This window comes from Neomonachus schauinslandi, chromosome 12 (assembly GCF_002201575.2).
Source record: "Neomonachus schauinslandi chromosome 12, ASM220157v2, whole genome shotgun sequence".
Lineage (NCBI taxonomy): Eukaryota > Metazoa > Chordata > Mammalia > Carnivora > Phocidae > Neomonachus > Neomonachus schauinslandi.
Genome location: NC_058414.1, coordinates 9,810,913 through 9,822,602, shown reverse-complemented (window position 1 = coordinate 9,822,602; position 11,690 = coordinate 9,810,913). Strand labels below are relative to the sequence as shown.

Sequence of the window (11,690 nt, the reverse complement as noted above, 5' to 3'; positions counted from 1 at the left end):
AAAAACAGGTAAAACCTAAAGGTGTGCTTCTCGAATATGGGGTTGTCTGCAAAACAGACGGATAAGGACCTGTAGCTTTAAGCTACCATTCCTAAGTTAGTTTTGCATGTGCTATGTACACATATGAATATTTTAAGCTTCCAAAATGTTTGGATTAAAGCAGTTATTTTGCAAATCTTCCATCAGGCAGACAAGCTGGTGACTAAAACAGAAATAGAAGATAAAACAACAGTGAAGCAAAAAAAATAAATATTCCCAAGGGATTGAGAATGTTCACAAGCTACTTAGCCACACGAATTCAGGGTAGGGCATTCTAATGTTAACAATGAGAGACCTCTTCAGTGCTAGTAAGTCTTGGGTCTTCTCACTGATGGAACTGAAAACTCTGGGGAGTGGGGGAGGGGGGAGGAAAAAGGAAAGATGAGAACGAGCAAAAATTAACAAACATCTTACCGATTCCTTTTATTCTGTACTTTGTTTTTAGACAGCGAACTATCAAGTAAATCTTTATAAATTTATAGTAATACTTTCATTTCTGATATAAAAAAAAAACCCCACAGTAGTTGTGGTCAAATTAGAATTATACCGAAACTACCATATGCCAGAGCATCCAATCACCCCTGCGGCTGGACACCTGGCTCCCAGTCACGGAGGGCACGTGGCGATGAGGTAAGGGCCGTGTTTGCAGCAAGCGGAGTCTTTCTGATCCTCTTTACTCCTTTTTTACTTCACGACCAGTGTTCCCACTGAGCTTGAACACGGGAACACAGCTGACCATCCTCAAGCTTTAAGAAGACCTCCTGAAGGTGCCACCTGAGAGAAACCAGAAGATAGTCTCTCTACTCACGTACACCAAGGCAAAAGACATGGTCAGGGGAAAAAGAAAAAAAACAGCAGTCGTTTTTTGAATAATGTCTTAAAAGTCTTCAACACTACTGTATATTGGAGCTACGTTCACAGAAGGTTTTAACATTGTAATAGGGCCTCTCACTGTTTCACCAGCGTCACTGTCACGGCAAGTTTAACAAAGAATGAATGACAGGAGAATGGAAGGGGCACCACGAAAGAGACGGCGCAGCTTATCCCCCATTTCCTAATTCACATCCACCTCCGATTCCTGGCTGGAACTCAGCCAGCAACTTCATTAATCCCAGGCTCAGGGGTCAAGGAGCCCAGGGGGAAGCAGGTGGGGGTTGCCTGGGGGCCGCCTGCACCTTTTGTCCTGGGGAATTAAAACGCATCTTGGCTAAAGAGCAAGCATCTCTGAGAGAGGCCTCCCGAGGGGGAAGTGAGTGAATGTAGCTGTTGGCAACCAGACAAGAAAAGCCAATTACTGGGGTGGAGATCTTATATAAAGAATGTGATGAATAATTCTGGAACGGGAACCCATGACTTTAGTCATTTGTAACGACCGGGAGACAGTAGCGTTAGAAGCTGTAACACAGCGTCAATTATCGTAGATCCAGACCACGGTAACTGGAAAGTTCTTCCCAGTCAGCAATACAAGGAGAGGACAATTCAGTAGATTGTACTGGATAAAATGTCTGGACTAAGCTAAGAGCCAACACACTGGCTTGGTGTCCAGGCTGTGAAACTTTTCAAGCTTTGAAAAACAAATTCCTATTCCTGCAATCATTTCACTACAAGTGAAAATGGGAATCAGTATTGTTTCCATCAGAAAGTCCCCCCCCATTCCCACCCACCTTCCCAATACCTCTGAAAGGGGGCATCTCTTGATGAGATGACATGGAGCTAGCCCTCTGACTTGGGTCCAGAGACAGGAATCTTCAACTGGGGGGTTAAAAATATGAGATACAATTGGATACATTGTTGTCCTCTAAGGAAATGAAAAAAATGATGTTTTTAGAGTGAACCCGAAGAAGTCCAATGATCCTTCACAGAATCGGTTGTTTTCTAACTGAGCCTAGCTTGTAGAATTGACCTGATTTTCCATCTGGCTCCATCCAAATGTCCTGCCCCTCTGTGGAGGGTTTGGCGAGGTCAATGGCAGTCCTCCTATTTGGCAAAGGGACCTTATGTGCAAACTCAATGCTCTGAGTACTTACAATGATATTCAAAAAGCCACTGCTACAAAAGAACAAACTACAGATACATCCAACAATACGGATCTCAAAGACACGCCAAGTGCAAGACCTTACCCAAGAGTATATAATGCATGATTTCAAGTTCCGGAACACGCTAAACTAGGCTGGGAAAAAATAACAGAAAAGAGGCTGTCTCTAGGGGGTGCTGAGGGACGTGAGAGGATCAGTTGGGAAGAGCATGCGGGACTCTGACGCGATGTGAACAGTCTACATCTAGATGGGGGCTTGAGTTGCACAGGTGTATGCATTTGTTAAAATTCATCAAAAAAGAGATTTGTACCTCTCCCTGAATGCAAGTTTTACCTCAAAAAAAAAAAAAAAAAGAACCATAAACAAATATGAAACTCTGGTTAATGATATGTTGCTTATGTGCTTAAATGAAGTGTATGGATGTTTGAAAATAATGTATTCATGGGCAGAGATATGACTAGATGAACAGATATGGGATAAAGCAAATCAAGTAAAATATTACAGCTGACCCTTGAACAAGATTTCAAGATCTGCATCTAACTTTTGGCTTCCCCAAAACTTAACTACTAATAGCCTACTGTTGACTTACTAATAACATAAACAGTCGAGTGACACATACGTTGTGTGTTATATGTATTCTACACTGTATTCTCACAATAAAATAAGCTAGGGGAAAAAATGTTAAGAAAACCATAAGGAAGAGCAAATACATTTACAGTACTGTACTGTATGGAAACAACTCTGCGTATTAAGTGGGACCACGCAGTTCAAATCAGTGTCATTCAAGGATCAACTCTAGTCGTAGAATCCAGGTAGCAGTTACATGGGTGCCACAGTGTGAATTCTTTTATCTTTTCTGTCTGTTTGGAACTTTTCATAATAAAAGAGAAAAAAAAACCCCACGGTTTAAAACGAGGAGCCCCCTCATACCCCACGTGAATAAGCAGTCACCTCGTCACATTAAGGCAGTTCCTCAAGGTTCCACTTTTGGAACAGAGCCACAGCTCTTCTCGGGATTATAAAATTAAGCCTGGGTGCCTTCGGCTCAGGTCATGACCCCAGGGTCCCGGGATCGAGTCCTGCATTGGGATCCCTGCTCTGCAGGGAGCCTGCTTCTCCCTCTGACCCTCTCTCCCTGCTTGTGTTCCCTCTCTCTCTCTCTCTAATAAATAAAAAAAGTCTTAAAAAAAAGGCTTGAAAAAATTAAAATAAAATAAACTTAAGCCACAGAGCCCAGATTGAGCGTCTCTGCATTCTAAAAGAAAACAAAAGAAAGGTGGGGGGAAGGACAGAAGCAAGCAGGATTATGAAGAGCAGCAAACATGAGGGGTCAATGTCTGCCCTTCAGACAGCTGTTTCTCCGGGGGCCGACAAGGCGCTGCACAGACTCGTTTCTTCACTGGCCAGGCCCTGCCAAAGAGTAAAGCTGAACGTCTGCTACACCAAAACGTGGGTAGGTAGTAACTACTTCGCACATACATTCGGGAAAAAATACCCTTCGGTACGACAACTACCTCATGAACCACCGGCCCTTCTTAGCTCTGGACAAAATACACGAGCCACGAACAGGACTGTGGGAGAAACCGGCATGTGCTGCAGACACAAACAGCTGATGTAAAGGAAGGAGGTGAAGACTGCCGAGAAGATGTCGCACGTGCTCCATAAACCGAAGAACAAGAGCTGGTGTGACAGGCGGCTCTTGGGCAGCAGCCCCGAACTCCCGTCACTCTGGAGCCACAGTGTCTGCCAAGCAGCAGAAGCCCGAAGCCAGGACCACGCCGACACGGCCATGGGTCTGCAGGAGCCCAGGGTGACGTGCTCTCGGCACCACACTCTCGGCGTGGGCCAGGATGCCGGGCCAGAGGGGAAGCTGGACCCGACCAGCGGAGCGTCCCCACACAGCCCCCATGGTGTCAACCACCCATCGGGGCACCAGACCACAGAACTGATGCCGCATCAACCGCCCTCAGCTGCGCGCCTGAGCATCAAAGCTAGGCCCTGTGTCTGTGCCGGACGCACGGTGAGCAGCCAGACCCCACCCTTGGCCTTTCCAGGTTCTTGTGCTTGCGGGGATCCGGCCGACGGGGACACACAGAGGAGCCATACCACGTGGTGTGAAAGACCTGACGCCATGTGGCCCGCAGTGGGCACCTAGATCTGCCCGCCCCCTCCCTTTTCTCCTCCTGGGCTCCTCCTCTCACGGAGTGGTACTACCACCTGTCCACTCACCCCTGTCGGGCACTAAAGCGTGACCTCTGACCCACCCCTCTCCTGACAGAACCAAGCCACAGCTCTGGCTCATGCTCTCACCTCCACACACCTGCATGACCACACTGCTTTCCTGTCAATCAGCATGCACTTACCTTCTTCTAAAGCTAGATCAACTATTTTTTTTTTTTTTAATGAGAGACAGAGAGCGTGAGAGGGGAAGTGTTAGAGGGAGAAGCAGACCCCCCCGCTGAGCAGGGAGCCCGATGCGGGACTCGATCCCGGGACTCCAGGATCATGACCCGAGCCGAAGGCAGTCGCTTAACCAACTGAGCCACCCAGGCGCCCTAGATCAACTATTTTTATCAAAATCTTGAGCACGAATGGCTTTTGTAGGAAAAAAAAAGCCCAATGAAACTATTCCCATTAAAAACATTACTAAAAACAACAGTAACAACAAAAAACCCCCTAGATGAGAGCATCTCACTCTTATCCTTAAAGTCCTCATGGCTCCTGCTGGCCCCAGAATCAGGTGTGCACACTTCCCACGATGACGTCACGGCCCCGCGGCGCAGCCCACGCTCTCTGCCCGCACCGCGCCCGGCAGCCTGCCCCTCCGCTGAGTTCACACAGCAGCCAACACAGCCACCTGCCTTCACGTGCATGCTGCTCCTTAGCCTGGCACTCTCTTCCCTACACCAGTATCCCAGCTTGCTACCTGCTCCCTCCTGGGCCACTGCTACAGCGTTTGCTTCACCCGGCCTTCCTTGGAAATTTTAAACTACAGCTCTTGAAAGCCTTCGGCATCTCTGCATTCTCCAAAGAGCCCAGAATCATTCCTTTAACTTGACGCACACTCAAAACATGTTTGTTAAACAGACGAGTAAGTGCATTTCGTATTCAGGTGACTCTATCAGCTGAACTAGAAAAGACAAGACGTAACTGAGAAAATGGACTGGCACCCCATGGAAGCAATGCAAGTAAATGAGAAAACTGCAGTTTAAAGAGCTGCTCACACTTGAACGAGCACTGACTGGCTGCAGATGTGCTTCAAGTTCAAAGCTCACGCTGTGGCCCACCACCATGGTCACTTCCCTACAACCTGCAGTTCAGGACGGTGACCCGAGCCAGAACACCGCCTGCCCCGCCCCACTGATTCCTCAGAAAGGAAAACGAATATATGAGAATACATTAATCCGTAGTGCTTTTATAGAAGGTGCTCAGTAATGCCCAGTCGCAGCTTTACTTAGTGGATTTTCTCATCCCGAATCCTTACTCCAGCTCCCTCCAAGACTCTCCCCGGATGAAGGCAGCCCTCTCCCCGACTTCTGTAGGCACCCAGCCTGCGGGCTGCAAGGGAAGCACGTTACCTGGGCTTCGGCAATGTCCACGAAGTTGTACTTGTCAGTGAGGCGGAGACAGTGGACATTGAGGGGAGTGCCCAGGGCTTCCAGGGCCTCGGGGTGGCCATGCAGCTGTTCCAATGCCTGCTGGTAATAGGAAGCCTTGGAAAAAGCCTCTAAAGGGGAAAGACAGTTGTTACATTTACTTTTCTGTTTTAAACTTGGTCAGACAGACTCTCTGTAGGAAGTTAGAGGAAACAATTCATGTACAGCATGGAAACAGAAACAAATGTGAAATTTCTGGACGGAAAAAATAATTAGGGACGGTTAACTCTAAGCTGTCCATTTGAGAGAAAGTCAGTACCTGCAGGAACGTGGCAGATAAACCTGAGCGAGGTACTTGATCTTTCTGTGCCTCAGTTTCTCCATCTCTCATTTCCCGCCTCATTTCTTCATCTAAGGGGTTGGATCTTCTCTAGCTTTCCTTTCAGTTCTAAAGCCCTATGACTCCATGACTTGCTCAACGTGACACGGCTAGTTTGCGGCAGAGCTGGGGCCCAAACCCATGACTCTGGACTTCTAAACACTGTTCCCTCCACTCAGATGAAGGTCCTGATAAACCAGCATAAAATCAGACAGACCACAACTTCAACAACAACAAAACCCTTGGGCCAAGAAACAGACACTGAAAATGCTCACTTGTCAAAGTTTTTAGATTTAAGGCAACATTTCCTGTAGGTAAAGCTTTTAAACTTTATCTCTTAGTCTCAGGTACATACACTAGTAGCCTTGGCCCAAAGGCTACTAGTAACTCCAGGAAGCATCTCTCTAAAGGTGGAAGGTAGAAAGCTGCCCTTGTAGGGTAGGCTTCCCAAGTAGGGCTTGCAGTTAGGCCACAAGCAAGAGCTTCCCAGCCTGAGCCTGGAGATGCCAGGGAGAACGCTCCTCCTGGGCTGCTTCCCAGCAGTGGGCTTGCAGGGGCTTGCAGGGGCTTGCAGGGGCTTGCAGGCGTGAACAGGTGCCAGCCAAGACAGGAAAAGGAGGAGCAGAAGCTGGGTCCAGATTTCCAAGGTTAGACACTGTTCTCAATATTTCATACATCTCACAATTCTCAGTATCTCACAGGTTGTGAGCTTTATTATAAAACAACCTCATGCACAGGCACTGATATTATCCCTCATCACACAGATAACTGAGGTGAGAGACCCCCAACGAGGCCACACCGCCAGTGCAGAGATTCAGCTGTCTCTACTGGACGACGCCAGCCTCCTTGGTGGGGGGAAGGTCGGCAGTCACTGGACCCACAAAATGGGGTTGTGCCCTGTCCCCATCCCTGAGGCAGAGGGGAGAGGAGACGGAGGTATTCCAGTCTGAATTATCCCTGGCAGTGCTCATCTCAGGCCACCTCAAGACTCGGGGACCTGTGGGCCAACTCCGAAGGAAGGTGGGGAAGAATGTACGCAGAGGCCACTGAGCTGTCTTTGCCGGTCTGCTGGTGATACTCACATCCTGGCAGGAAGTGAAAATGGCACAGAGTCAGGGTGAGAAGCCAAGCTGGGCAGGCATAAAGGATCTTCAAAGAAAGTCAGCCTAGAAAAAAACTGCTGCTGCTTTGCAACCAGTAGCACTGAAATGACCTTAAATGTCTTGGCTGCCCACAGTAACTGTGGCCTGTCTTTACAAATTCAGATCTGGGTGCAGTGGGGCTGGAAGCGGCTTCTGTCAGGATTTTGCATCCTGGACTCTGCTTTTATTTTCTGCTCTCACTAGAGTCCCTTGCTCAAGGTCCCCTCCTCCACTCAATCAACAGCAGAGAATGGCGGGGCAAAGAGGCTGACAACACTTGAGAAACAGCCAGTTTTCCCCACCTGTGAACCATCTGGTACTCCCCTTCCCTCTCTTCTTTATATCATCTCAGAAATCTGAAGGGATCTCTCATGTGCGCACCGGAGTGAAAGCCCATCTTGCTTTTTACAAGGCTTCTGATACAAACGAAGCCTGGTCCTTTTATATGCACGTGCAGTTCCAGGAAAAACTGCGATCAGAGGATAAGCAGGAAGCTACAGCCAATGGGAATGGTGTACGGCTTCTAAAAATAGCCCTCTCCTCCTCTCTCTAATCTGCCGAAAGCATCCGAAGTATTTCCTTTGATGGAGGAGCAGGGTGAGAGCTCTAGGAGGAAGCCTGCCTGGGGCGGCTTGGTTTGCTGGATACTTACTTTGTATCAGGCAATATGTAAGGTACAGGTCCCACTGGCCACCACGCTGGAATAAAAGACCAGTTTCCCCTGAGACCATGGCATTTTGCTTCCTGGAGACTTGAAAACAAAAGACATGAATTTTTTGTTAAATTCAGGTTCCTGCCTAGGGCCTTTGCCTGGATGGGGCCCCACAGAGAAAGGAAAGCTACAGAGGAAGCCAGTCAGGAGGCGAGGCCACCTTCCCTGTTTGCTTCCTTTCAGAAAGCCAGGGCTGGTTCTGGAGCCAAAGCAGAAGTGCCCTCCCAAGAGTGGCCCACATCCAGGACGCAGGCCGTGGGGGCGATGGCTGAGCACAGAGCAAGCATTCAGCCCTGTTGTCTTTTCGGACAGAACCCAGCCTGTGTGCCAAGTCCTGTGTGGCCAGGAAGCACAACCACTTTGTCTCATGCCGGCTGGTAAACAGGAAGCTTATCCTTTTGTAGCAATAGTTGGCCTGATGAGCCTACGAATGGGCCGGCGTGGTCACTGGCTGCTTTCTTTCATATTTTGAGAAATGTCCCACCCCCTGGATGAGGAAACTGTGGTCATGACTTTCGGGATGAATGAAGAGATGGAGAGGACCCAGCTCAGCCGAGTCAGCACACCACACCCACCCTGGCCTTAACTCCTGCCTCCTGAAGGCCTGGGTGGGGCTTGGAGCAGCACCTGGGCCTCAATGGCACCCATTAGCCTCCTTCCCGGCAGCCATGTAACCACTGCTCACACATGGCCAGGGCCTTTCTGCGAAGCTGTAAGATACCCGGCCATAAAACAGAGTAGGACACTGGCTTCGATCCGGGTCACCATTCAAATGCCCACGGGACCACACAAGTCACATAAATGAGAGCAGACACTGAAAAGTGAGGAGCGCATGGCCCAGCCAAGGGACAGCTTCAACCCAGCTCCAGCTGACAATGGTTAATGTGGGCCAAATCTGAATAGATCTTCCAGTATTTCAAGAGGTCTTTTATGGGAAACTGTTCTAATTCTAAATGTAGACAACCAACTGAAAAAAAAAAAAAAAAAAAAAACCCCAACAAAATGCCTATGAGTCAGATTCTTTCTGTAGGCTTCCAGTTTGCTTTGACCACGAACACTACATCAGGGCACCCTCACCCTCCATGAGATTTAGGTAAATTCCTCTGTCTTTGTTGATATTTCTCCAAAAAGAAATGAGATTTTGGACGGAGATGGAAATCCCAGTTTATATAAAGGGAAAGATGAAGTGTTTATGTCCCCCATTTGAAAATTTAACCTTAGATTTTATGTGCTTCTTTAGGACAAAGCCTTTGATGGGACGAACAGGGGTCCAAGGCATCGCCATGCAAGAGAACTAGGCATAATACTAGGTCCTCCGCCGGCTGGACCTTTGAGTTACGGTATCTATATTCTCACCATCCCCTCCTTTACCTTCTAGAATACAGAGCGTAGTAACTACAGTCTGCTTATCATTTCTGAAACCTGTAGGGACATGAATCCATAGGCCTGTTGGAGAAAGTTCCTCATGTGGATATTCTTTCTGGGACCTGAGAACTAAACACACCCTCAGATAGGGCTAAAGTTTACCAGTTCTACACGAAAATAACATCAAACTGAGGTTTATGTATGGAAAGGATTTTCATCAACATATCAAATTAGGGAGGGTGAAGCTGTAGATCATCCTCGTATTAATTTACTTATACGCATTTTTATTCAACTAAGAGAAGGCCGTTGAAACCCCAGACACATGTAGTAGGACTGCTGTGACAGTTTTGGTGGTGCTGGGTAGCGTGTAAGAACATTTACCAAAGTTGCATGTAAGTCAATTATAGCAATGTGATCTGGGAAAAGCCATTCAGTCTCGTAATGAAAATGGTCAGAGCATCTCCAGAAAATGCATGAATCACATCTTGCTTAATGTGAAGGACAGTTCAGGAGGGTGGGGCAGTGAGCGTGACTCACGTAGAACTTCGCCACAAGGCTGCAGTTTCTAAACTTGGTAGGAGGCATGGGGGGGAAAGTGTCCTGAAACAACGCAGAGAATGGCCATCCCATCTCTCATGTGAAGTTACGGTCACAAGTGGACACTAGAGACCAGGAAAAACTCGAGTTGTTGAGGGAGCAACTTACATCTACTGTCTAACTTGAGAATACTCCGGCAGGTTCTAATGGTGAACATGGCCCCAGAACGTTCATTACCTTTACCACTTCACAGCACAGCCTTCTTGAAAACCATCAAAGGAAAGTTGCTCTGCAATTAGATACAGATTTTACATTAAAATCACTCTCCAAACCCAATTCTCTCTGATTTCCAGTTTTAAGACAGCCAAGATTTATTACCAATCCAAGCCTTGCAACATGAATAAGAAGTTAGGTTTAAATTTCAAAACAAGCCTTGTCTATAAAGGGCCCTGGTTTTCCCCCTTTTCTCTTCTGCCGTATTAAGAAGAGACAACACAGCCTGCTCTTTCCTGTGTGTGTGCTAGGTATCTCTTGCAGCAATCAGAAAACTGGTGTGGGAGGGGCAGGACCCGCGGCAGGTATTTGACCACAGTGCGCATAAGCCTGGGGCCAGGCAGCCGCCCACCAAAATGAGACGCTATCAGTAGAAGCTGTACACCATGAATTAAAGACAGTTTCTCAGGGTTAAAAAGAAACAACAGTGTATTAAGTGTGTGCACAGACTTTAATAATAATGATAATAGGTAACACATATCTCTCACTATTAGGTACTTGGCACCTACATTCTAAGCACTGTACATACAATAATTCATTTAATTCTCCCAATCACCCCATGAAGCAGGAACTACTGTTATCATCCCCATTTAACAGATCAGTAACCTGACGCACAGAGAGGTGACGTAGAGTGCCCAAAGTCACAGCATATTGTCTATGTGGTAGAACTGGGATTCAGACCCAGGCAGTCTGGCCCAGGATCTGTGCTCTGAACCACCATGATACACTGACTTTAAGATACCTGCTGATTTCAGAAACACTGAAATGTAAAAAAATAAATATGTCTCTGAACATATTCATAATGTTCAGGGCCTTTCCTGTTATCTTTCATGATAAGAACATGGCATGTACTTGTATTTTCACTCTTTCTTTTCTTTAGCAAATGGTTGCAGAGGGCCTGCTCTGGTCAAACAGTGCTGAGGGGAATCTGGATGATTCACAAAAGGGCCATCAAGTTCAACTGTGCAGTTCAGCGCAGCACAATCCTCGCAGGCTGCCATTTCCAGGTCAAACATCTTAGACTCCCATTTATTAAAAAGGCAGTTTTCCAACAGTTGGAAGTTCTAGAAAGTGACTTGAGGAAGGGGCGGGTGACTTTTTCTAATTTGCACAAAGGAGCCTCCAGGCGAGCCACAGCCTGGTTAGTCAACCAGACATGTGCACCAGGGGAGGAAATGACATCCAGGAAGCGGTGGCCTCTGCCTAGAGGGGATCAGCAAAGGGTTCACAGAGGAAACCAACTCAGCAGAGAACGCAGGGAGACGGGCTTCAGATCAGTGGAAACGGAGAGCAAAGGCCCAGCAACAACAACAAAAAACAAAAACACACAAACACACACACACACACACACAAAACCAAAACAAAACGGAAATACAGAAGTACAGGGGAGTGGGAGGGGCTTGAGCCACAGGACACTGGTCGGGAAATGGAGGCAGTTCCTGCTAATAGGGCCCATCCACCCTGAGCTGCTGGGCTCTACCCCGCAGATGAGGGGCTGCAGACAGGAGGCGGACCAAGGCAGCAGGACCAGTCAGAAGACCTAGGACAGAGAGCCAAGTCAAGAGCTAACACTGAGGTTGGAAGAGTATATCAAAAAGGCAGTTTCTTAAA

The 11,690-nt window shown here is 47.6% G+C and overlaps 1 protein-coding gene across 1 annotated transcript; it reads right to left on the bottom strand.

Annotated features, from left to right (window-relative positions):
- Window positions 1-712: 712 nt before the first annotated feature.
- On the bottom strand, window positions 713-10,098 carry LOC110592670 (cytochrome c oxidase assembly factor 1 homolog). Its single transcript, XM_021703736.1, is given in 6 exon segments — window positions 713-766; window positions 768-813; window positions 1,715-1,791; window positions 5,654-5,802; window positions 7,845-7,943; window positions 10,044-10,098. Coding segments are annotated over 5 exon segments (405 nt in total). The 5' UTR covers window positions 7,924-7,943; window positions 10,044-10,098.
- Window positions 10,099-11,690: the final 1,592 nt, after the last annotated feature.